Source organism: Acinonyx jubatus, chromosome D1, assembly GCF_027475565.1.
Source record: "Acinonyx jubatus isolate Ajub_Pintada_27869175 chromosome D1, VMU_Ajub_asm_v1.0, whole genome shotgun sequence".
Classification (NCBI taxonomy): Eukaryota; Metazoa; Chordata; class Mammalia; order Carnivora; family Felidae; genus Acinonyx; species Acinonyx jubatus.
This window is the reverse complement of record NC_069390.1, coordinates 106,336,231-106,362,836: the sequence shown is the minus strand read 5'-3', so window position 1 is coordinate 106,362,836 and position 26,606 is coordinate 106,336,231. Positions and strand designations below refer to the sequence as shown.

Sequence of the window (26,606 nt, the reverse complement as noted above, 5' to 3'; positions counted from 1 at the left end):
CTGTGGAAGATGAAAGACAGATTTTTGTTCTTCTAGCTCCTTGAGCTAAGGGTGCCCCGTGACCTAGTTTCATTTCAAGGATGCCTGAGGTGACTAACGCTGGGACTTCTGGTTGGGCTTTTGCTTTTCAGATAAAAGGAAAACTGTTACACTGCCCTTATTCCTTTTAGATTATTTATTAATTTTTTTAACATTTATTCATTTTTGAGAGACAGAGACAGACCATGAGTGGGGGAGGGGCAGAGAGAGAGGGCAACACAGAATCCGAAGCAGGCTCCAGACTCCGAGCTGTCAGCACAGAGCCCGACGTGGGGCTCGAACTCACTGACCAACTCCCTGACCCCAAGATCATGACCTGAGTCGAAGCTGGACGCTTAACAGACTGAGCCACCCAGGTGCCCCTTTCCTTTTTTAAATGGAAAAAGAGCTCTGACATGAACACCCGAAGAATGCTTCAAGAAGAAAATCCAAAGATTTTTTTTTTTTGCACCTAAATGTATTTATTTACGTGTGACTGTGAGATTACTGCAGTTTCTTCGAATACAAGGAATAATTTCTACACTTTCATGACCACTGTTTTGAGTCTGATGTCTTATTTCTCTTTAGGCTTCCTTATTTGCTTGAGGTAGACAGATTCTGTGCCAAGAACACACAAGTCATTCCAGTCAGAGTAAACGATCTCTTGACAGTAACTGATGGAGTCGGGGTGAAGGGCTACCACTCAGGAAAGCGGAGAACTTTATACTCCGTTAAGTGAGGTCAGGTGATAGTCTAGGAAAATTTGGTTTTTCATAAAAACTTCCATCTAAAGTATCTTCTGGGATTCCCAATTTCTCCTCTGATATATCTGCACAGTCGTATCCTCGTTTCCGTGCTTGCTCAAATGGGAAACCTAGAGAGAAATGACACGTTTAGAAAGGTGTCACATGTAAGGTGTAGACTCATTCAATATGCTACTCACTATACGCCACGTAAGGTCCTTTTCCCATCCCTTCCTACCCTGCTTCAAGCAGGCACTTTTCTATCCTACTACTTAACTGAAACCATACGTGTCTCAAGTTTCTCAGTTCATCCTACTTTTCACTACCATAGTGGTCCATGGTCTACAAAAGGTTCTGCAGGACCTGGATTTGAGGTTTGATCCACTACTAAGTAGCTGTGTGATTTGGGGCAAGTTACTTAGCCTCTCAATGTCCTCATCTGTAAAACCGGGATAATAATAGCACATACATACCTCATAATCATGAGAATTAAGTGCGATGGTGCATGTAAAAAAACTAGCATTTAGTTAGTTTGACATTTTAGCTAGTGCTCCATGATTATTAGCTCACGGTTCCAGAGAAAAGGTTCCAAACCTTCTCGTGATTTGATTTCCTCGTGCTTCTGGGAGTAATGACACACATTGTCTCCTCTTCTCCCATGCCAGCAACCACCACGCGTCATCTTCCACTGACTTCGCTCATAGTGCAAATCTCTACCACTCGATTCTATGCCCCTCCCAATGACCATGCTATCACTTTCCTTCTCTTCACAGTAATCTCTTTCAACTCAGCATTTATATTCTTTGCTTCGGTTTTTATACTTGTCATTCCTTCATGTTCTTTCCTCTGCCATTGACGACCTACTTGCTACATATTGGGGATTTACTATCAAAGAGACAAATCCCTGCAGTCAAGTCAGGGTAGTCACCTACAGCTGTTCTCTAGAAGGCCATCAACTCCATGAAAGCCCTCGAGCGGAAACCACCGCAGAGCATTTCTGAGGAACAGGCGAGAGGCTGGTGATGCAGGTTTGGGAGTGAGGGGGGGCCAGCAGGGCGTAAGAGTGGAAGGGTGGCCAGAGGCGGAGCCAGAAGGCCATGATGACGTCAGGGTTTTATTTCAAATGCAGTGGAAAATTAGGAGAAGCTGCAGAAGGTCCTCATCGTTAAAGAGCATGGTTTCTGAAGCTAGCCTGCCTCAGTTCAAATCCCAGCCATCCCAGGAACTGACTGGGTGACCCTGAGCAAGTAACTTGGTATCTCTTTGCTCATCTGTAACAGGAAACTCGTCTCACTGAGTTGTTCTGAAAATTAAACGAGTTAATCTTATAAAGCGCTTTCAGACAGCACTTCACGCGGTAATTGAAAGAGAAGATTTTGTTAAACAAATGCTTTAACTGTACTGATTTAAATCTGTAAAAGATCATTACCTATTATGAGGGGAGCACCCTGGCTGCTTACCAGTTTGGAGGCTGTTGGGAGAAGCCTGAAGGGGATGAAGGATGCTTGGACCGTGGGGGCGGCTCTGGCTCAGAAATAAGTGGGTAGGTTAAGGCGAATGACAGCTGACGCTTAGGGAGTATGTGTTACATGCGAGGCGCCATTCTAAGCTCTTCACATGTATTATCTCTTATTACCTCACAACGACCTAAGAGCTGCCACTGTTATTCTCATTTTAGAGAGAGGGAAACCGAGCTGGTAACTTCCCCAGGATCATGCGGCCAGTACACTGTAGGGCCAGAAATCAAAGCCAGGCAGCCTGAATCAACACCCCACCAGTGTAACCTCTCTGCTGTACTGCCTCTCACTGGCGATCGCAGGACAGAACCCAGACCCCCAGAATGTACAACAACCGCAATTAGGCATTAGCTACGTTAGGACTAGTGATATTTCTAGGACATGAGACTAGGCCTCCTCAACACGCTATCCGCAGCAGCACAATGGCGGCATAGAGCCTCAAGAACACTCCTAACATTTTGAGACGTTTATTTCGCCAAATGAAGCTTGCTCATTAAAAATAATTATGGAAACCATGAGAGAAGCAACTTTTTAAGGGGAGGATTCATTTCTTTAAACCATTTGTCCAACCTAAATAAAACAAAATTTTCTTCTATTCCCAAATAACAATCTTACACATAAAGGTACAAATGACTTGGCAAATTCATTGGTGTCTCTGCACAGTGTAGGGTGCTGAAATGCTAGGTGCTTTGAAGCATGTCCGTGTGTGGAATGTATTGTTTCTCTTCATAAGAATTTCCCATGAAGTATTACTAAAAATCACCTACTTTTTAAAAAATTTACATTCAAGTCAGTTAACATCCAGTGTAGTCTTGGCTTCAGGAGCAGAAACTGGTGATTCGCCTCTTACATATGACACCCGGTGCCCATCCCGAAAAGTGCCCTCCTCGACGTCCGTCACCCATCTGGCCCATCCCCCAGCCACCTCCCCTCCAGCAACCCTCAAAATCACCTACTTTTGAAGTTAGCTGAAGAGTTGCTTGTAGCAATTTCCTTCCAGTCGGCAATATACCTGAGCACATTATATGGGCATTCATTAAACTGAATCAACGTATTAGTAACCAACTGATCCATTAGTACGTGTTAGACTGCTTCTAAAATTCCACTTTCTCTATGAAATCTTGAACAGATGCCAACTAATTCACAGGTGCAAATGTCTAATTCTCATGACTTTTCCATGTCCAACCAACTCTCATGTATCTAAAGTAACCCCTAGAACAAGGAATTGGAGGAGGAATACAAATGGTGCCTACCATCTACCATATTCGTGCCCTCTGAGCTCGTCCAGCACACATCATCTCATTTTATCCTGTTTCCTTCTTGCAAGACCATGTCCTCAGTTGAGGGCATACTAAGATCTTCTAAATTAAAAGTACAAACAGAAAATTCTCTGGGAGGGAAAAAGTCAGGGGAAAACAACAACAACAACAAACCCAACAAACTTTCTCCTTGGCTCTGGATTGCCAGACTTAACGGTTTTCAGCATGTCAACGGAAATGAAAAGTGTGTGCTTTATGATCTTACTGGGACAGCAATGCTACCTTTGTCGTGCCCAGTAAATATGAGCAATGACACTTAAATCAAGCACAACTTCAGGGCTGCCACATCTGTTCCCTAAACAGGTAGACAAGGCAGCCCAGGAAGAGGTAGAACAGATAAGGCTATCTGATGAGCTACAAAGAAGAGGTAAAGATGCCTTTCAAGAGGCAGGTTTCCTGAGACTTACCCTATTTCATCTTAGGCTCTGCACCCGCCTTTCCCAAGCCTCCTTGAAATCACGTAAGGAGGTGGTTGCACCCAAGAAATCAAGTAAGGAGTTGGTACCAAAAGGTGCTGAAAAGGGACCTCGTAGAGCAAAAATGAGAATTCTGAATCATATAATTCAGAAAACTCTGTGATTTTTCAAGTATTTATGTATTCCATGTGAATTTTTAGTTTTGCTGTTTCTGAAGTTTTGTTGTTGTTGGTATAGGAAGGTATATATTATCCAAGAGTATTTAATTAAAACAAAGTATCGTGTCTAACTTGTCTCCTTCCTGTTACTGGTACCTTTGCTCCAAGAACTTTATAGCCATAAATGGGTGCTCCTGGGTTACTGTCACATGAAAAAGGTGCAACAAAACAGAAGGCACTGGAAACTCCCTCCAGGATGTCTTGGTAGACAATTCAATCTGGCTTGACCTTAAATTCAGGCAAATTCAGGGTGCTTGGGGGGCTCAGTCAGCTGAGCGTGCGTTTCTTGGTTTTGGCTCAGGTCATGATCTCAGTTTCGTGAGGTCAAGCCCTGTGTCTGGCTCTGTGCTGGTTGGTGGTGCAGAGCCCGCTTGGGATTCATTCATTCATTCTCTCTCCCCCCCACTCCCCCCGGCTCTTGCTGTCTCTGTTTCTTTCAAAATAAATAAATAAACTTAAAAAAAACTTTAGGCCAATTCCGTCCTCAGTGGTTGCTCGGATAGGAGTGCTATCAGGTGTTGGTCAATCATCCTCCTTCCTTGGGTTCATATACTGAAAGTTCTCATTCCACTTTCAAGGAACCAAGATAAAGGACCTTCAATCAATTTATTCTATGACCTAACACTCTGGGGCACAAACATATCTCATCTTTAAGCTGATCGATAACCCTGTTCTACCTGCGATTAGGACATGAATTTATTTAATTGATAAAAATTGATAAAAATATTTTTCTCATCATGAACATACCAGCTGTAACTGATAGGAAATCTAAGTTTTACAAACAGAAGCAACAATCTAATGAGAGCATTACTATGCTGCGTATATCACAGAGCTCATCTGTCTTTCCCATGAAGATATTTTTGGAACTTTTTTTTACAGAACAAAGTGTATATGGAATCTATGCTGAGTCCCTCAGAAGTCTACACTTAACATCTTAATGGCCCAGGAAAAGTCCCTGGCTAGAAAGGCCACATCACTACACGTCTTAGATATCAAAGGAGCAGCTCCAGACATGGAGACTACCCATAACACACATGGGCAAAGAGCTCTCACCAACAGGATTCACAGAATATCAGGAGACAAAGCTAGTCCAGCAGCTGACCACGTAACAGGTTATGTCAAAATTCACTTGCAGTTTTGAAAAATAGGAAGACCCTGGAAGAGGAACATCCATCTTGATAGAGAAGATGACCCTGAAGTCCAGCGGGATAAACGCTGGCAACAGTCACCATGGCCATCCTGTGGGTGAGTTGGTGACGCTAACACAAGGACTGTTTTACATTCTAAGTGCCTGCAGCAACATATGTGTGGATACCACAGAAGGACAACAGTACTCATCAGTGTACCTGAGTCCAGGAGTTAAGTTGACTCTGCCTATTCTTTAAAGTACATAATAACAATATTGTACTCAGTTGGTACTGTTATAATGTGCATCATAAGACTCACATGACAGTTCCCAGTGGAGGGTCCATCTGTCATACCAGGGGCTGGCACACAAGCCTTTTGGGAAGGGACTGGCTTGTACCATTCAACATCAATGTTCAACACATTTATGTCATTCTAATGCTCTATTGAAAACTGTCCACAGATTTCAGTGGCTACAAATTTTCCTGAAGGGAAATGTCAGACTCTGAAATTCTCAACAAACAAGGTGTCATTAAGACAGCTACGAACATCTAAATGACTACAAAGATCTAACAAAGAGAAGACTGTGAAGACCATGAATATGCTGTGGAAAAGGTACTTACACCTGACATCTGCCATTAGTAGCGGAAGGTCTTTGCAAGTTTGGTCTTGCCTGAGATAATCAGTAGCTTGAGCTCAGTAATGTTAATGAAATATTCCCAAATTATCATGCTGGATTCCTGGGAAACTTTTGTTGTCCAGGGCTCAATACAAAAAGTTAGAATACTGTAGCACAGCACTAGAGAAAGCCATCAAACTATACAAAAGAAAGCAAGAGAACAAGAAAGGAACAGAAAAGAACTACAAAAATGAGCAGAAAAAAATTAACAAAATGGCAATAAGTGTTTACCTATGAACAAGTACTTTAAATGAAAACTGACTAAACATTCCAATCAAAAGACAAAGGGCGAGGAAATGGATTAAAACACAAGACCTATATGCTGCCTATAAGAAATCACTTCAAACTAAAGACACATATAGACTGAAAGTGAAGGCATGGAATAATGCAAATGGAAGCAGAAAAAAAGCCAGGGTAGCAATATTTATACCAGACAAGATAGACTTTAAAACAAAGAAACAAGGGACAAAGAATGGCATTACACAATGATGAAGGGATCAATCCAACAAGATGATATAACCATTGTAAATATCTCTGCACCCAACACAGAGGCACCTAGCAAATGTTAACAGATATGAAGGGAGAAACAGACAATTATATAATAATACTAGGGGATTTTAACACCACATCTATGTCAATGGACAGACTGCCCACACGGAAAATCAATAAGAAAACAGTGGCTCTGAACGACATATTAGACCAGATGAAGCTAACAGATGTCTAGAGAAAATTCCATCCAAATGCAGAATATGTATTCTTTTCAAGTGCAGGCACAAAGGACATTCTCCAAGACAGATCAAATGTTAGACCACAAAGCCAGGCCAGAAAACAAGTGTCAATAAATTTACAAAGACTGAAATCACATCAAGCATCTTTTCTGACCACAACAGTATGAAACTAGAAATCAGTTAAAAAAAGAAAAAAACTGGAAAAAAAAATCACAAACACATGGAAGCTAAACAACATACTACTAAATAGCCAATGGGTCAACCAAGAAATCAGGGAGGAAATAAGAAATACACGGAAACAAATGAAAATGAAAGCACAACAGTCCAAAATCAGTGGGAGGCAGCAAAGGCTGTTCTAAGAGGCAAGTTTATAGTAATGCAGGCCTAACTCAAGAGACAAGAAAAACCTCAAACAAACAAGCTAGCTTACACCTAAGGAACCAAAAGAAAAAAAAAAAAAAGAACAAACTAAGCCCAAAGCTAGTAGGAGGAAAAAATAATAAAGATTAGAGAGGAAATAAATAACATAGACACTAAAAGAAAAATAGAAAGGATCAATGGAACCAAGAGGTAGTTCTCTGAAAAGATCAACAAAACTGATAAACCTTTAGACTCATCAAGAAAAAAAGAGAATAAAATCAGAAATGAAGGAGAAATTACAGCAGATGCCCAAAATACAAAAGACTATAAGAGAATGTTATGTAAAATTATATGCCAACAAATTGGACAATCTGGAAGAAATGGATACATTCTTAGAAACATACAATGTTCTAAAAGTGAATGAGGAAGAAATAGTAAAATTTGAACATGTCAATTACTAGTAATGAAAATGAATCAGTAATCAAAAACCTCTCAACAAACAAAAGTCCATGACTATATGCCTTCATACATGAATTCTACCAAACATTTAAAATTCTTTTTAATGCTTATTTATTTTGGAGAGAGAGAGAGACAGAGTGAGAGCAGAGTAGGGGCAGAGACAGAGGGAGACACAGAATTGAAAGCAGGCTTCAGGCTCTGAGCTGTCAGCACAGAGCCAGACACAGGGCTTGAACCCACAAACCTGAGATCATGACCTGAGCTGAAGTTGCATGCTTAACCGACTGAGCCACCCAGGTGCCCCTACCAAACATTTTAAGAAAAGTTAATACCTATTCTTCTCAAATGTTCCAAAAAATAGAAGAGAAAGGAAAACTTCCAAGTTCATTCTGTGAGGCCAGTATCACCCTGATACCAGAACCAGTCAGACATGAGAGAAACACAAAACCAAACGAAACTGTGGGCTAATTGACCTGATAACATAGATGCAAAAATCCTCAACAAAATATTAACAAAGTGAATTCAATAATACACTGAAAGATTAATTCACCACAAGCAAGTGGGATTTAGTCTAGGGATGCAAAAGGGGCTCAGGAGCTGCAAATCAATATGATACATCATGTTAACAAGAAGAAGAAGAAAAAACATATGATCCTCTCAATAGACGGGAAAAAAAACATCTGACAAAGTACAACATCATTCATGATTAAAAAAAACCAAAACAACTCTCAAACAAGTGGGTTTAGAGGGAATATACCTCAATATAATAAAGGCTACATAGGAAAAACCCATAGCTCACAACGGTGAAAAACTGAGAGCCTTTCTTCCAAAATCAGGAACAAGGCAAGAACGTCTACTCACCACTTGTATTGAACATAGTACTGGAAGTCCTAGCCACAACAACAAAACAAGAAATAAAAGGCATCTAAATTGGTAAGGAAGAAGTAAAACTGTCACTATTTGCAGTTGACATGATACTATATATAGAAAACCTGAAGGACGCCACCAAAAAGCTATTAGAACTCATAAATGAGTTTAGCAAAGTTGCAGAATGCAAAATTAATATAATACAGAAATCTGTTGCATTTCTAAGCACTAATAATGAAGTAGCAGAAAGAAAAATTAAGAAAACAATTCCATGTACAACTGCACCAAAAAGAATAAAATACCTAGGAAAAAACTTAACCAAGGTGGTGACAGACCCATACTCTGAAAACGGTAAGACACAGATGAAAGCAAATGAACACAACACAAAGAGAAAGATATACTGTGCTCGCACTTTAGAAGATTAATGTTGCTAAAATGTTCATACTACCCAAAGCAATATACAGATTTAATTGCAATCCCTATCAAAATACCAAGAGCATTACTCACAGAACAAACCATATAATCCTACAAGTCCTATGGAAACACAAAAGACCCCAAATAGCCAAAGCAATCTTGAGAAAGAACAAAGCTGGAGGTATCACAATCCGAGATCTCAAAATACACTACACAAAGCTATAGTAATTAAAACAGTTTGGTACTGGCACAAAAACAGACATGTAAATCAGTGGAATAGGATACAGAGCCAGAAATAAATCCATGCTTATATGATCAAGTAGTCTATGACAAAGGAGGCAAGAATACACAATATTCTCTTCAATAAATAGCGCTGGTTAAACTGGACAGCTACATGCAAAAGAACGAAGCTGGACTACTTTCTCCCACACAGAAAAATAAACTCAAAATGATTACAGACCTAAATGTGAGACCTAAAACCATAAATCTCCTAGGAAAAAAAAAACGTAGGCAGTTATTTCTCAATATTGGCCTTACAAACATTTTTCTAGCTATGTCTCCTCAGGCAAAGAACACAAAACCAAAAATAAACTACTGGGATTACACCAAAATAAAAAGCTTTTACAAAGCAAAGTAAACTGTAAACAAAATGAAAAGGCAACCTACTGAATGGGAGATATTTACAGATGAAATATTCAATAGGGGGTTAATATCCAAAACATATAAAGAGCTTAACAACTCAACAAACACACAAAAAACAAAGAATTCAAAATGGGCAGAAGACACACGAATAAACATTTTTTTTTTCAAAGAAGACATACAGATGGCCAACAAATTTATGAAGATGCTCAACATCACTAATCATCAGGCAAATGCAAATTAAACCCACAATGAGATATCACCCTCTACTTGTCAAAGTGCCTAGAATCAAAAAGACAAGAAACAGTAACCATTGGTGAGGATGTGGAGAAAAGGAAACCCTCATGCACTGTTGATGGGAATGTAAATTGGTGCACTACAGTGGAAAATATTACAGATGTTCCTAAAAATTAAAAATAGAAATACCATTTGATCCAGTAATTTCACTACTGGGTATTTACCAAAAGAAAAAAAAATACGGATTTGTAAAGATATATATGTTTACTGCAACACTATTTACAGTAGCCACAAAATGGAAGCAACCCAAGTGTCCACTGATGGATGAATGGATATTTAGTGGAATATTACTCAGCCATAAAGAAAGAATGAGATCTTGACATATGTGAAAATATGGAGGAACCTAGAAGGTATAGTGCTAGGTGAAATAAGTTACATGGAGAAAGACAAGTACCATAAGATTTCACTTTGTGTGGTACCTAAGAAAAAAAATAAATGAATAAACAAAAAATAGAACTAGTGGTTGTCAAAGGGGAGGTGGGTGGAGGGATGGGTGAAATAGATAAAGGGGATCACGAGGTACACACTTTGAGTTACAAAATAAGTAAGTCACAGATGTGAAAAGTACAGCATCGGGAATACAGTTAATAATGTTGTAGTAAAGCTGTATGGTGACAGATGGGGAGTGTACTTCATGTGGTGAGCACCAAGCTATCTATAGAATTGCTGAATCACTATGTTATAGACCTAAAACTCATATAACATTGTAAGTTGACTACACTTCAATTAAAAAAAAGAACACCTAGGGGTGAGTGGGTGGCTCAGTCAGTTAAGCTTCCGACTCTGGCTCACGTCACGATCTCGTGGTTTGCAAGCTCGAGCCCGGCATCAGGCTGTCTGTAGTTAGAGCAGAGCCTGCTTTGGATCCTGTGTCCCTCTCTCCCTCTGCACCTCCCCCTCTCACACTCTCTTTCTCTCTCAAAAATAAACATAAAAAAAAAAAAAAAAGAACACCTAAGTCTAATTTTCTTTTTCTACTTTTACATCATCTTTTTAAATATTCTTCCTTCATTTCTTCTTTTTTCTAGACAATACTCTTTTTTTAAGTAAATATTACATTTGTGGGTCCAAGATTCAACACGGGAGTGGGAAACAGAAAAATATATGAGGCCTGCCATGCTCCCCAACAAAAGCAGCATGTATTTACTCATCAAAGTTCAGCGTGTTTGTCCAGTTGAGCACTTCATCCACCTCCCATTCCATCACCGAATCTATTCCACCGATTTCGACAGCTCTCATTAGCCCCTTTGTTGCTGTGTGGATTAAACCTAGAGTTTTAGCATTTGTTGACCTGGCCTCTAGGCTTCCTGTATAGTACCTAAACAGGGGAAGGGAAGGGAGATATAAACCTTGTCAGACAGGTGATTACTAGTAGACGCAGCTAACAGATGTGTTGTTATTGCAAAACTATTTACATATTTAAACCAAGTTCTCACCCTATTTAACTCAAATACATTCAGACCAGGTTCTGTGTGATAGGATGTTTGGGAAAAAATGAAACAAAACAACTTAGCCAACCGCACTAAACGGTGAGGCCTCATTTCAAAACCCACCCCTCAGTACATTGGGCTGTTATGATATAATGAAAAAGCAAGTTATTAAATCACTGGATCATAGGATTATAGAGTCAAAGGATCTTGGGAACCAAATAACTAGTCCTCTTGTCTTATAGGAGAGAAATTAAGTCCTGGAAGAGTTGACTGACTTTGATGAGGTCACATGGCTAATGGCGGGTAAGAAGAGGAAAGGGGAGGGGAGGAGGAAAGAGAAAGGGAGGGAGAGGCAAAGGGAAGACAAGATGGTAACATCTTTTTTTGTGTCAGGTACTTTTCATACATCATCGTGTTTAATTCACTTTAAAAAGACAAAGCCGTTTGTGACAGCTATTTTTATTTCCATTTTATGGATGAGGAAGTCAAAAGCTGGAGAAGTTAAATTCTTCAAGATCATGTGCATAGTAAATAGATGCCAGAGCCAGTGTTTGAATTCGACTCCAAGTCCAGACTTCTTGGGCAGCACTGTTCTGTCTTGCGGTAGCCTGAGCACACGAATGAATGCATCCACAAAACGTGAACTGAGTGCGTAGAGACAAGTTAGCATTCCTCACAAAAAATATTAGAAAGGTGCATTTTTCTTTTGGTTTTTCATTTTAAGATCTACATTTGTATTCCATTTTTAAAGTTAACTTACTCTGAAATTGTTTTCACTTATTAAGTCAACACTGATTAGGAAGTGGCATGGTGGGAGTGCAGAGCTAGGTAGGACTCCAATATCCAACTATCTGGCTTTGAGTCTCGCTTCTGTGATTTACTAGCTCTATGACTTTTGCCAAATAACCTAGTCTTTCTGGGCCTCAGATTACCTTAAAATGGTAATCACAACACCCCTCTTCTTAGCATTGTTGAGAGGTTAAGTCCCTATAAAGCATTCAGAATGATGACTAGCACATAGTAAGCATTCAACAAAAGAAGGCTTACCAACTCCTGGATGGCAAGGGGTAGGGCAGTGACAAGATATGTCTCTGCCCTCATGAAGTTTCTGCTTTCTCAAACTTTAAATAGATAATGATCCATGGGAGCTCATTTCATAAAAGCAGGAACATTTTGATTTATATTGATTAGTATATAGATTGAAAACATCTTGATTTATATTGATTAGTAAGAGCACAAATTCTAAGAAAGTATGAATTCACAACTTTTCTGCCACCGCCATTTGCAAAGCACTGTGTACAGAGGTGGGATTCCTTTCTGGAGCCTGCATTCTTCTACCCAAATTCCCTGAACATAATAGGCACTCAAAAAAAGTAGGTACCGAATGAATGAATGAATGAATGAATGAATGATGGTACCCAATGGATGGCCTAGGTTTATGAACTAATGTTCATGCCACAACAAAAATGAATTTAGAAAGCAGAAACTTCTGGAAGGCTTAGCGTGAGCACATTTTTTATGACTTCCTCCACAATTTACCTTTGCAAATATACACGACATTAGATTTGGAAACCTGGACGATACTTGTTTTTCCTTTGACAACAGTGATTTATGACAGTTCAGTTACCTATTTTTGCTCTCATCAAGGATATATAGGAAGGCGATTTGTTTTAAAGAGAATTATAATACTTATTCCAATAATTTAATTCTGTTTTAAACTCTTCAAATATTAGTCACTATTTATAGTTAAGTGGGCTATAATAGTAATCAAACAAAAGACTAGCAAGTAGAATACAAACAATAGTGACCAGAATGAAGACTACCTTATAACAATCATACCTTGTCTTATAATAAATGAGTGATATTTAAAACAACAATATAAACTTCGGCTTTATAGGTAATGTTGCAATATATCCAGTTTTAAATGATCTACTCTTTCTACGATAGAAAACTGAGAGAAAACATTACAAAACTATTTTTTCTGAATATACAAACAGGGAAAGAAGTTAAAATGCAAAATACCTAGTAAGAACTGAAGTGGTTTTTTAAAATATTTACTTATTTTGAGAGAGAGTGGGAGGGAGAAGGAAAAATACGCAAGCACCAGCGGAGAGGGACAGAGACAGAGAGGGAGAGAGAGAATTGCAAGCAGGCTCTGTGCTGTCAGCACAGAGCCCAAAACAGGGCTTAATCCCTTGAACATTTCTTCTCCATCCCCTGCAACCTTACAAAAAGGAAACATTACAGCATCCAGTTATAAGGATTCACTCACTCACTCACTGATTCAAGAAGCAACACATATTCATTAAGCATCTACTAGGTCTAATGAAGCTGTCCTTTTGGAGCTCCTAATGGAGGCGGCAGACAAATATACAGATATTTGCAGAAGTGTGACAAATGAGTATGTAAGACATCTATGAGGGCATGCCAAAAAAAAGTGCCCGTGCCTAGCTAAGTCAGGGAAGGCATCTCCTAGCTAAGGAGGTATGTGAGCCAAGTATCAAAGATGAAGATCTTGTTGCCATGTAACTGAGCCAGAGAAGAGCAACCTAGGGAGAGGGAGCATCACGTGGGGATAGCTAAGGGTGAGTCCCTGGCATGTCTCAGGTAAGGAGGTGATTTGTGCTTTGGAAACATCACTTCAGTATTTCTGCAGGGATGGGGAGAAGACTAGAGAGGAAGAAACCAATCAGAAGGACTCTGCAGATGCAGGAGAGAGGAGAACAATGAGAAGATGCCACAGGAAGGGAGAAAAATGCCAGTTTTGGGAGATTCTTTGGAGGCAGAACAGGACTTTATGACAGATTACACATGGGGGCTGATGAAAGGTAAGAAGTCAAGCATAACCTCTACTTTTCTGGCTTGGATGACTGGGTAAACAAATGATGGTGTCATAAACCGAGGGCAAGAGGAATGCTGAAAAGAAACAACTTTTATGATGAGGAATGTAAGAAATTCAGCTTAAGACCTGTTGAATCTGAGCTGGGAATGTCCATGTAATTAGAAAAACAGAGCTCAAGGGCACCCAGGTGGCTCAGTCGGGTAAGCATCTGACTTCGGCTCAGGTCATAATCTTGCAATTCACAAGTGTGAACCCCGTTGTCGGGCTCTGTGCTGACAGCTCAGAGCCTGGAGCCTGCTTTGGATTCTGTGTCTCCTTCTCGTTCTGCCCCTCCCCCACTCATGTTCTGTCTCTCTCTCTCAAAAATAAACATTAAAAAAAATTAAAAAAAAAAAAAGAAAAACAGAGCTCACTTATGGATGAGGACTGTTTTGAGAGTAAATAAACAGAGGAAAGAAAAAAAGAAATAAGACAGATTAGCATCCATGTGCAACGACTTATTACCAGGTGTGTGTCTGCTGGTGCTTGGCCTGATCTTCAGCAAATCACACTGCCATTCTGTCAAAGCCAGCTGTTTCTAAGCGATGGCACATATGGTGAGTGTATTTTGTTGTTCTCAGCCTATTACCACACTTCTTTTGCTGCAAATGGGCCCCCTGGGTAGAGGCAATGTTGTATGGAATAAAATGATGATGGATAAGGCTTCTATAATAAATGGTATTGCTGACAGAAGTAACGCAAGCTGAGAAAGAAAATACACATCCAGAATATTTATCACTGTGCATATAAAGGGATGCCACCTCTATATGGGAAGGGTCCAATATCATCAGCCTGCCGCCAGGCAGCCAGCACATCCCATTGCTGGAGGCAAAGCAACGGCCTTCACTGTACAGTTAGCTGTGACTATAGAGCCAGAACAGACTCCGTGAGGAAAAGACCATGTTTATGAGTCTATCTGTAGCCTTGATCTTGATACCCATGACCACTTTGTACACGGCTCCAGTGAGCAACCAGGTGAAAAAAACGACATCCACAGGATGGATCATCTTGTCCATCTGAATACTTACGGCTTTCTGCTTCATAAACCCTTTGGAGGGCATTCACAAGGACACAAGTATACTCTATGCCCATTTTGAGTACACATGTCCCCACACCCAATCACCACTTTTCCAATTTAATTCCAAGTACCCAATTATGTGAGAAGTTATTAGCCACTGCCCACAGTCAATAAGATCCCTGTCTCAAGCTATTTCACCTTCCTACATGAAGTGTAAAACCAGTTGGGCTCACTAGGAGGATACCCTTGGCCATTTTCTGGGCCTATTGAGGGGTTGTAATCTAGTGACCATCCACGTTTGGATGTTGCCAGAATCCTGCGCAGATCCATGGGGAATGAGACCTAATGTAGTCTCTCTCTGTTAGCTCGTCACAGGGGACTCCCTACGAAGCCAAAGGCATGGACATGAAGCAGAGCCAGTGAACATAAGCAGTGCTGAAGGAACCTGGGCACTGGCTCATACAGCTTACAGAGCTCTCTGGACCTTCTCAGACCCATTCTTTTCTATCCTGTATCCATTTCATTCTGAGATGATGCTGTTCACTCTCAGTTTTATGGTTCATTGGATTAGATAAAGCCCAGGTCAGTTCATAGTCACAGGGCACCTGGAATCCCACTGCCAAGCATCCAGTCTCTACCAGGGCCCAGTAGCAGAGCCAGAATTGATTTTCAAATGTAACACATTTGTAGGCAGAAGAGGGCACTACCTTTCTCCTAAACCCTCTGTGCTGAGATCCTCTTATTAAAACTCTTGGGAGACTCCATACACAAGTTCACAGTCTCTCACACACATTTCCAATACTGGCGGGACTGCTTGGCCATCAAGGGGAAGTGGTGGGGCAGCTTGACCACACCGTGGACCTGCTACCATGTTTGTAAGAACACCATGTCCCGCTAGAGCCTGGCAGCTTCCTTAGGTTACCTCTAATATGGGTTGGAGCAGCATGCCCCAATGGGGCATATTTTACCCCCTAAATCCAGGGAGCCCCTCTAAGTGCTGTGTGCTTTCAAGGTGGACGGTACAAGGTAGTGCAACTTGTCTCTCACTTTAGAAAGGATATCCCCAAATGTCCATTAGCTTTAGTTATGCGGCAAACCCTTAACATTGTGCAAAATGTATCTCTCTCTCCTTCTGGTGTGCATCTGTCTTATTAAGTCATCTGGGGACTTATTTTCTGCTCACTGCATCTGATTAGTATAAGGTCACCAAAGTAATGGAGAGGCACGATGGTCTGTGGGGACAGGGATGTGCAAGCCCCGGGGGGGAAAACAGCAGGAGAGCCGACAGCCCTGAGAGTAAGATGTAAAGGCACATCCTCTTCTTTCCGTGCCAATGCCATTGCTTCTCTTTTTGTTTACTGCTTGGGATGGGAAAGAACATGGGTCAGGTCAACAGCAGCATACCAGGGGCCAGGGGCTGTGTGGATTTGCTGAATTAAAGGAACTTAGCTGCAGTCTGGGTCACCAGCTGACCGCCACCACTTCAAAGTTCCACTATTCCTGTGAGCTAAAGGAACCAATCCCATCACCGCTTTCCCCGCTGTCATCTCGTCTGTAAAAACAGCCACCACAGAGCTCATCAAGAATTCTGTTGCTCCCCACTGGGGCGCCTGGGTGGCTCAGTCAGTTAAGCAGAGGAGTCAATTTCAGCTCAGGTCATGATCCTAGGGTCATGGGACCAAGTCCCATGTGGGGCTCCGTGTTGAGTGTGGAGTCTGCTTAAAATTCACTCCCTGTCCTCAGCTGCAGCCATTTTTTACTTGACACATCTCCAAAGGCAAGGGAATTAAAAGCAAAGATGAACTATCAGGACCTCATCAAGATAAAAAGCTTCTGCACTGCAAAGGAAACAATCAACAAAACTAAAAGGCAACCAACGGAATGGGAAAAGATATCTGCCAAGTGACATATTGGATAAAGGGCTAGTATGCAAGAACTCACCAAACTCCACACTCGAAAAACAAATAATCCAGTGAAGAAATGGGAAGAAGACATGAATAGACACTTATCCAAAGCAGACATCCAGATGGCTAACAGACACATGAAAAAATGCTCAATGTCACTCCTCATCAGGGAAATAGAAATCAAAAACCACACTGACATACCACCTCACGCCAGTCAGAGTGGCTAGAGCGAACAAATCAGGACACTATAGATGCTGGAGAGGATGTGGAGAAATGGGAACCCTCTTGCAATGTTGGTGGGAATGCAAACTGGAGCAGCCGCTCTGGGAAACAGTGTGTAGGTTCTTCAAAAAATTAAGAATAGAGCTCCCCTTTGACCCAGCAATAACACTGCTAGGAATTTACCCAAGGGATGCAGGAGTGCCGATGCATAGGGGCACCTGTGCCCCAATGTTTATAGCAGCACTTTCAACAGTAGCCAAATTATAGAAAGAGCCTAAATGTCCATCAACTGACGAATGGATAAAGATGTGTTTTATATATACAATGGAATACTACTTGAAAATGAGAAAAAATGAAATCTGGCCACTTTGAGCAACGTGGATGGAACTGCAGGGTATTCTGCTAAGGAAAGTCAGGCAGAGAAAGACAGACACCATATGTTCTCACTCATATGTGGATCCTGAGAAATTAACAGAAGACCAGAGGGGAGGGGAAAGGGGGGAAAAGGTTACAGAGAAGGAAGGAGGCAAACCATAAGAGACTCTTAAATACTGAGAACAAACTGAGGGTACATAGGGGTGGGAGAGAGGGGAAAATGGGTGATGGGCATTGAGGACGGCACCTGTTGGGATGAGCACTGTTGTATGGAAACCAATTTGACAATAAATTATATTATATAAAAAAAAAAACAAATCAAACCAAACCAAAAAAAAACAAACAAACAAACAAAAAAAACACCAAACCTTTAACTAGAGTCAGTGTAAATAAACTGCCCATCATAAAATAAGAGAGGCATTAGGAGAACTCAAATGTACAGACAGCCCAAAGAAAATACCTGAATTTTTTTTGTTAGTAAATATTGGGTCTCAATGTACCTCTTCCTTCAAGATGTGCTAAAATATAAGGATATATTGTCTTCCACATATTAATATAACTTTATTAATAGAGTGATGCTTCCATTGTCCTAGATAAATAGGTTTTTCATATTTGAGTTTTTAATTAATTTCTTCTAAAGATGTTAACATGCTTTGAATTATGTGGGGCTGTTATACTATTTGACACACAAAATTTAAATATTGTTGTATTTTATTTTATCATGAACTGCTTGTCGATATAAAATGGAATAAGGGTGAGAGTGTGAGGGTAACTGTAATGGGACTTGATGTTGGTAGGAATGTTCTAAATTTTAGTTTGAGTGGTGGTTATATGGAAGTATTCAATTGACAAAACTCATCTAATTATACTTAGAATCTGTGTATTTTATTGTATACAGATTATGCCTCAATAAAAAACTTAAAATAGGAAAAAATAAAAAATAAGTAAAAATAAAAAATAAAATATTCTGCCAGAACAAAGGTCACTAAGATTTTCTCCTTTGCTTACCTGTAGATATTTTATGGTTTGGGCATTTATATTTATATCTATGATCTCTCACCAGATACAAAACTTCATATAAATGGTGTGAGATAAAAATCAAGTTTCATTTTTCTGATTTTAATATGCAATTTGTTGAAAAGAATATTGTTTTCCAATTATATTGCCTTGGCACCTGTGTGAGATACACATGTATATTGGTAAGTTTTCTCAGCTATGTCCCATTAATCTATATATCTTTATGCTGATACCACAATGTCTTGAGTATAGTAGCTTTGTAGTAAGTCTTAGAATCAAGTAGTAAAAGTTCTCTAAATTTTATTTTTCCAAATTGTTTTGGCTAGTCTAGCTCCTTTGCGTTTCCATATAAATTTTCAAATCAACTTGTCAATTTCCCCAAAAAACCCGCTGGAACTTTTGACTGTTACTGCATTGAATGCACGTTATCAATTTGGAGACAATGGACATCTTAACAATAGTCTTCTGATCTACGACCACCATATATCTCGTCATTTATTTAGGTCTTCTTTAAGTTCTCTTAGCAATGTTTTGCAGTTTTTAGTGTACAAGTCATACAGATTTTTTTTCTCTCAGGTGTTTCATATTTCCTTATGCTACTGTAAATGTTATTTTTTAAAAATTCAATTTCCCAATGTTTCTTGCTGGAATATGGCAGTACAGTTGGTTTCTGTATCTCACAACCCTGATAAACTCACTTATTAATTCCAGTAGCTTTTTGGTAGGTTCCTTAGGATTGTGTGCCCAGTCAATCATGTCAACTGTGGATAAAGACTCTTTCAGATCTTCTTTTCCAATCTCAGTGTCTTCCCCCTCCCTCTATCTTGCTTTACTGCATGGGCTAGGACCTTCGGTCCAGTGTTGTAAAGAAGTGGTGAGAGCAGACATCCTTGCCTTGTTCTTCATCTTAGAGATAAAGCATTCAGTCTTTCACCACTGAGTATAATGTTAGCTGTAGGATTTTTGTAGATTTCCTTTATCGGGTTGAGCAGGTTCTCCTATATTCCTAGTTTGATAAGAGTGCTCATAATGAATGGTTGTTGGATTTTTGTAGTAGTTTTTCTGCATCTGTTGAGATGGTCATATCCAATTTTCTTTGTAAGTCTGTTAGTATGATAAATAACAATGACTGATTTCCAAATGTTAAACCAACTGTGTATTCCTCAAACTCCATTTATGATGTTTACTATCCTATATATATGTTCTTCAGTGATACTGGTTGTTATTTTCTTATGATATCTTTTTTTATAAGTCTTAAGTCTCAGGTAATACTTTATGGATATTTTTGGGACATATTCCCTATTTCTGGAAATATTGTATAAAATTGTACTCTATTAAATGCTTCTTAGAATTCACCAGGAAATCTATCTGTGCCTGGAGTTTTCTTTGTGGGATTTCTATCAACTAAAAATTCAATTTAATAGCAGGACCTATTTATGCTTTTTGTTTTTTTGAGTGAGTTTTGGTTTATGCCTTTCAATGAATTTTTCTTTCACCTAATTTTTCAAATTTGTATGCATTAAATTATTCATAATACATCTATATTGCTTTAATGCCTATAGGATTAAACATCCTTTTTATTTCTGATGTTTCTGAATTACATGTGTTATTTCTCTTTTCAAATTTTTATTTAGAGGTTTACAAACTATTGCTCTTTTCAAAAAAAACCCAACTTTTGATTTCCTTCATTTTTGCTGATGGTTTTCTGTTTGCAATGTTACTGCTTTCTACTGTTATCATTTCCTTTCTTCTACTTGCTTCGGGTTTAACTTGCTCTTCTTTTCTGGTTCTTATGTTGGAAACTTAGGTTACTGATTTGAGATTTTTTTAAAATATTTATTTATTTTTGAGAGAGAGAGAGATAGAGCACAGGAGGGGAGGGGCAGAGAGAGAGGGAGACACAGAATCTGAAGCAGGCTCCAGGCTATGAGCTGTCAGCACAGAGCCTGATGCAGGGCTCGAACCTGTGAACCATGAGATCATGACTTGAGCCAAAGTTAGATGCTTAACCAACTGAGCCACACTGGTGCCCTGAGATCTTTCTTTTTAAATATAAGTATTTAATTCTCTTAAGTAAAAATTCTCTGTAAGTACTGCTTTAGCTGCATCCTTCAATTTTTGTTGTATTTTCATTTCCATTAAATCAAAAATATTTTCAAATTTCCCTTGTGACTTCTTGCACTCATAGATTATATAGAGGTATGCTGTTTAATATCTAAATAGTTGGACGTTTTCCAGAAAATTTTCTGTTATTACTGTTTTTAATTTTTTTATTGATTTATTACTTTTAATTCATTTTTATGTTTTTAATTACTTTGTAATTCTATTGTGATCAGATAACATCCTCTGTATGATTTTAATTTTTTCAAATTTGTGGTTGTTTTATGACCTAGAATATAATGTATCTTGGTGGGATTTTTCACCAGCACTAGAAAAGAATATTCAGTGCTCATGCGGGGTACAGTGCTCTATCGATGCCAATTATGTCCAGTTTTGCTCAAGTCTTCTCTAGCCTTACTAAGTTACTGTCCACTTGTTCTACCAATCACTCATGAAAGGGCTTTGAAATCTCTGATTATAATTTTGGATTTGCCTATTTCTCCTTTCGGTACTATTAGTTTTTGTTTCATGTACTTCGAAGCTCTGTTATTAGGAAACAAGTATTTAGGGCTGTTCTGTCCTTGTGTATAGTTTTCTTATCCAGTCTGTCAAACTCTGCCTTTATTTGGGGTGCCCAGACCACATGCATTTAAAATTATCATTGATATGATTGATTTCAGTCTATATCATGCTATTTGCTTTCTCTTTGTCCTCTCCGTTCTTTCCTTCCCTCTTTGTTCGCCCTTCTTTTGGACTGATTGTTTTTTATGATGCTATTTTATTTCCATCGTTACATTCTTATATTTACGTCTTTGTTCTTGTTGATTTTATGGTTGCTTTGGGGTTTGTAATATACATCTTTAACAACCACAGTCTACCTTTAAGCACTATTATACTACTTCATATGCACACTCAGGACCTTCTAGCAGTACACTTCCATCTCATCTCTCCCAACCTTTATGGCATCATTTTCCTACATTTTCCTTTTGCACTGTTCTAAGTTTACAAACATCACAACATACTCTTGGTGTTTCTGCTTTAAATAGTAAAAAAAACTTTAAAAACTTAAATTTTTAAAAATTTTATTCAGTGATTAATTGCATCATATAATGGTATTATATTGGGGTTTTTTTGAACAATTTAATTGTAATGTCAGGAAAATAAGCAATTATATTTTGCTTGAAATGCAGATTTTCAATACAAGAGAAAAAGGAATATAATTGTGGGATCAAAAATTAAAGTACAACTTGATTGGTAATATCAATATTAATTCATTCCTTTACAACTTTAATACCTATCTTTAAAAAGTTCAGTAAAAAACATGTAACACAAAATTTATCATCTTATCTATCTTTAAGTGTACAGTTCCATAGTTAATTATCTTTTAAAGAGATTTAAGTAGTAAGAATAAAAGTTGTTTAGATTTACTTACATAATTACCACTTTTGGTGTTCTCCATGGATCCAGGTTTCGACCTAGAACCATTTTTTTTCCTACCAGAAAAATTTCTTGTAGTGCTGGTCTGCTCAGAATAAGAGAGTTCAGCTTTTATCTGTCCAAAAAGTTTCTTTCACCTTCATCTTCAAAAGATATTTTGGTGGGTCTGTTGCTACTAATTAATTTTTCTTCTTAAATGGGATCTATTTTCCTGTTTCTTTTCACGCCTGGTAACTGAATGCTATATGGTAGACATTGTGAATTGTATATGATTTGGGATACTGAAGTGTTTGTATTCCTTTAAATATTGTGGGGATTTGTTCTGGGTATGCAGTGAAGTAAACTTGTAAACAATCTGATTTTTTGGCTTGCTTTAAACATTTGTTAGAAAGGTCCAGAATGACTTTTAGCATAATCCATTTAGGTCAGTGTCTTAGGACAGAAAGAAGGGTTGAGAAGGGTACAGAGTGGATCTGGAGGGCCAAATACAAGTTACCTGATATGTAAGGGTAAATCCTTATTTTCATATCTGATATTACTATAGACTGTAATTTCCTTGGGATCAAAGGCATGTCTTTTTTCTATTTATATCTCAGAGAGTAACAGCGTCTCACAGATAGCAGGCATTTGTTAAGTGTTTGCTTATCTAAATATTGTTTAAAACATAATCTTACATTTTCTTTTTAAAAATAACATGCAGTTCTTTTTGTAGTGATACCATTTTTTTAAGAAGAACTTAAAACAGTATATATTTAGTAAGTCTATTTCATCAACTTACATTTTCTTCATCCATTCTATTTTTCTAATTTTTCTTTTCTTTTCCATATCTTGCCTTCTCTTCAGTTTAGAGAAATGGAATTCGCTTTCTTTTTTGTCTCCCACCTCTACGTTTTCAGGAGACACCCAAAACTGTTGAGAAATGGAAAATGAATATACAAAGTGTTGAAATACTGATTGTGAGGTAATTTGGCTACAGTCAAAAGTTCTGTGTGTTCAGGAGGAATATGCCAAGAGAGAAACAGAGGACAGAATACACCTCCTCTAAGGTATTTCTTATTATGCCACAGGTGAATAGCGCATTGAGCTTTCAGAGGCACATGTCACAGAAAGACTAACAAAGCACTAGTATACTGAGGTACTTAATAACTATTCGTTGAATGGGTAAATGAAAAGACATACTCCAATAGTGTTTTTGTTTCTCATAAGAACGAACTCTTTACTCGTAAGAACAAACTCACCTACTGTCAGTGCTGTTGACGTTTGAAGACTCTAATTCTCAGGGAGGACAGGCACCCTCCAAGAACAGGGAAGTCTCATCATTATGTCCCAAGAGTTTGTGGTTTCCTGTATGACATGCTATCCTAACTGGTTGCCTATTTTTCCTCCTTCCAATTCATTGCCTCTCCTTCACCACATATTAAAAAACAAGGAGAATTTTCTATCCCCCACAGCACTACGTATTTGTCTCTATTAAAGCACGTATTTACTACACTGTACTGAAAAACTCTTTTTTACTTAAGTCTCCCCCAAATTAAAAGGCAAACTACTTGAGAGAAGGGACTATTTTATCTACCATTGTATCCCTAGCATCTAGTACAACGCCTGACATATGTTTGGTATGCAATAAAATTTGTTGAATAAATGTGTGAATACACAACTTGATCATGCTCACTTTTCATTCTTAGTATATTTAATATACTACCTTCTATAATCTACATACCAGAGATTAAAAATTTGAATGAAGATATGAGGCCATATAAACAGACATTTAGAGCTATAGAACCTGATCATGTTAACCTAACCAAACATGCTTAGGTAGAAATTATCCCCACAAAAATAGGAGGTAAAACATGGGTGTCTATGGAAAAGTCCCTACATCACATATATGTATTAAGAACTATGTATATTTAAAATCATTCCATTCAATTAATATGACGACATGTTAAAGTTCCAAACACCATGACCATCCAGATGATTTTCCACCAGTATCTGTTGTTACAAGCTCTGTAAGAGAAAATGTCATCTTTTTCTTAAGAATTCCCACCTCTAGCGGTGCCTGGGTGGCTCAGTCAGTTAAGTGATTGACTCTTGATTTCAGCTCAGGTCATGCATGATCTCATGGTTCGTGGGATCGGACTGTGTTGGGGTCTGTGCTGACACGGTGGAGCCTGGTTGGGGTTCTCTCTCTCCCTCTCTCTGCCCCTCCCCCTGCTCATGCCCTCTCTCTCTCTCAAAATAAACAAACACTAAAAAAAAAAAAAAAAAATCCCACCTCTAGTCCAAGGATTAATAGAGTCAACAACATTTTCCAATTTGCTTTGTTATAAAGATACTAAACTGCTGAGTTCCAAACAGTATCTAAATATGGCCTAGATCAAAGCTGATTACTAGAAGTATAAGCAAATGTAAAGAAAAAAAAGATACACTGTTGATCTTGAAGTATTATTAGTAACCTCTGAGTACTTACCATCATCAGTTTTTATCAGTTAAATTACCAAGATTTATTATTTTAAAATTATTTTTCAAAAAGACAAAAGAGTTCCTAAATATGTAAGATTCAAAATTATTAATATTTTTATTTTCTTACTGTATCAGAGACAAGCCTCCAGCCATTGTTCTCTATACGACGATACCAGCCACGATGATCCTCTTCCTGAAGATTATCACTTTTAATATGAGATGTATATTTTGCTGGAAGTTTTGTATAATCTCTAGGGCTATTAGCACACAGATCTTCAATAGGTCTATGAGTGAAAATTTTATAGTATATATCAGGTGGAAATTTAACCTGTATATGGAAAAGTTCAAAGGGCCATTGTAATCACAAAAAACGATTTATATTTTAAAAATTTAAATCTTTTAAATTTCATATAAATGTGCTTTAAAATTACCAAATAAGAATTCACCCATACTTACACCACCTAATCTGAATCGTACATGAATGCCCGCAGCAGCATCTAGCAGCTCTGCCTACAAAAAAATACATTACTCTTCAAAATTCTGTGTGTATCAACTCACCACTTCTCACTCTATCATGCTAAAATAGTGCTGAATATTAATTATTTATGAAATAGGTCAAGTAAATAAGCCTTAAATAATTATTTTCAAATTAAAATATATTTTAAGATTTAATTTCTAATGGGCATCCAATAAGTAAAACAACTTTTATAACTGGAAAAATGATACCAAATATGTTCCCTTTCTGTGCAACATATAAGTATAAAAGCCAAGTGATTTGTTATTCCAAAAACAGAAATTTTAAATAAGTCCTCAAACATATGACTTACGTATTTATCTTACAGGTAAATTCAGAGTAAAAAAATATCATTGGCTAATCCATGTTTAACACAAGATGACCGTTCCTAAGTAGTTTTTCTTAAATCAAAAATCCATGCTTAAATTTTTTAAGAATTGTATAGAATTGGTCTCCTAAATTTTAATGCCTTGCACCAAATGTAAAAGAGAGAAAACAATTTTGGGTCCTCTAACAGAAGAGTTCAAGCTTACCACCTGATAGTACTGTTAGATGAGAATATATATATTATCCTAAATCATTCAGTCTATAAAGCCTAAAAGACTACCTTAAGTTTTGCATAATTTTCTCCTGACTAAAAAGCATATACATACATACATACATACATACATACATATGTAGGGTCATAGTTCAATCGTGAAAGATAGGTTTTATAACAGGATCTTAAACTTACACTTATAAAATTTATACAGGTGACCCTTACACAACATGGGTTTGAAATGCACGGGTCCACTTATATGTGGATTTTTTATAGTACAGTATTTTCTTCTTACGACCTTCTTAATAACACGTTATGTTCTCTAGCTTAACTTACTGTATGAATACAGTGTATAATACATGTAACATACAAAATATATATTAATTGACTATGTTATTAGTAAGGTTTTCGGTCAACAGTAGGCTATCTGTAGTTGAGTTTTTGGAGAGTCACAAGTTACACATGGATTCTCTACTGCATGGGCAGGGGGGGTCACTGCCCCTATCCCAACATTATTCAAGGGTCAACTGTATATACTTTTTAAACAAAATTCATTATATATATACTTTAATGTCCAGTAAAGTAGGCAAATCTTAAGTGTACAGCTTCATGGAATTTTTTCCTTCCTATTTCAGTCAGTTAGGGTGAGGTGCTAATCATGTCAATCCAATCAAAAATTTAGCTGGCTCAAGCCTGGACTGCAGTTTTAGTAATCTATGTCTGGTTTGTCCACTTCTAGTTTTCCCCTATTTCTTAGATATGGTCCTGGCAACTCTCTATCTCTTCAAGTATGAAAGCCTACGGGAAATTCAAAAGTACTTTGAGAAGATTTAAGCTTAATTCTTTATCTTTCTACCTACCATCTACAAACTCAAATGGGGATGAGAGTCAGCTGTGTATTTGAGGCAGTT

General features: G+C 38.2%; 1 protein-coding gene across 10 annotated transcripts in view; it reads right to left on the bottom strand.

Moving 5' to 3' along the window:
- Window positions 1-474: 474 nt before the first annotated feature.
- Window positions 475-26,606, bottom strand: part of CD1H11orf65 (chromosome D1 C11orf65 homolog) — a 62,869-nt gene continuing 36,737 nt past the window's right edge. For all 10 annotated transcript variants that reach the window (XM_027036448.2, XM_053204155.1, XM_015082181.3 and 7 more), the window contains 6 exons: window positions 25,100-25,153; window positions 24,771-24,971; window positions 22,962-23,092; window positions 10,947-11,117; window positions 3,235-3,290; window positions 475-892 (listed from right to left, as the gene is read on the bottom strand). In XM_027036448.2, coding sequence (XP_026892249.1) covers window positions 750-892; window positions 3,235-3,290; window positions 10,947-11,117; window positions 22,962-23,092; window positions 24,771-24,971; window positions 25,100-25,153 — 756 coding nt within the window. In that variant the 3' untranslated portion in view covers window positions 475-749. The remainder of the gene's footprint in view (window positions 893-3,234; window positions 3,291-10,946; window positions 11,118-22,961; window positions 23,093-24,770; window positions 24,972-25,099; window positions 25,154-26,606) is intronic.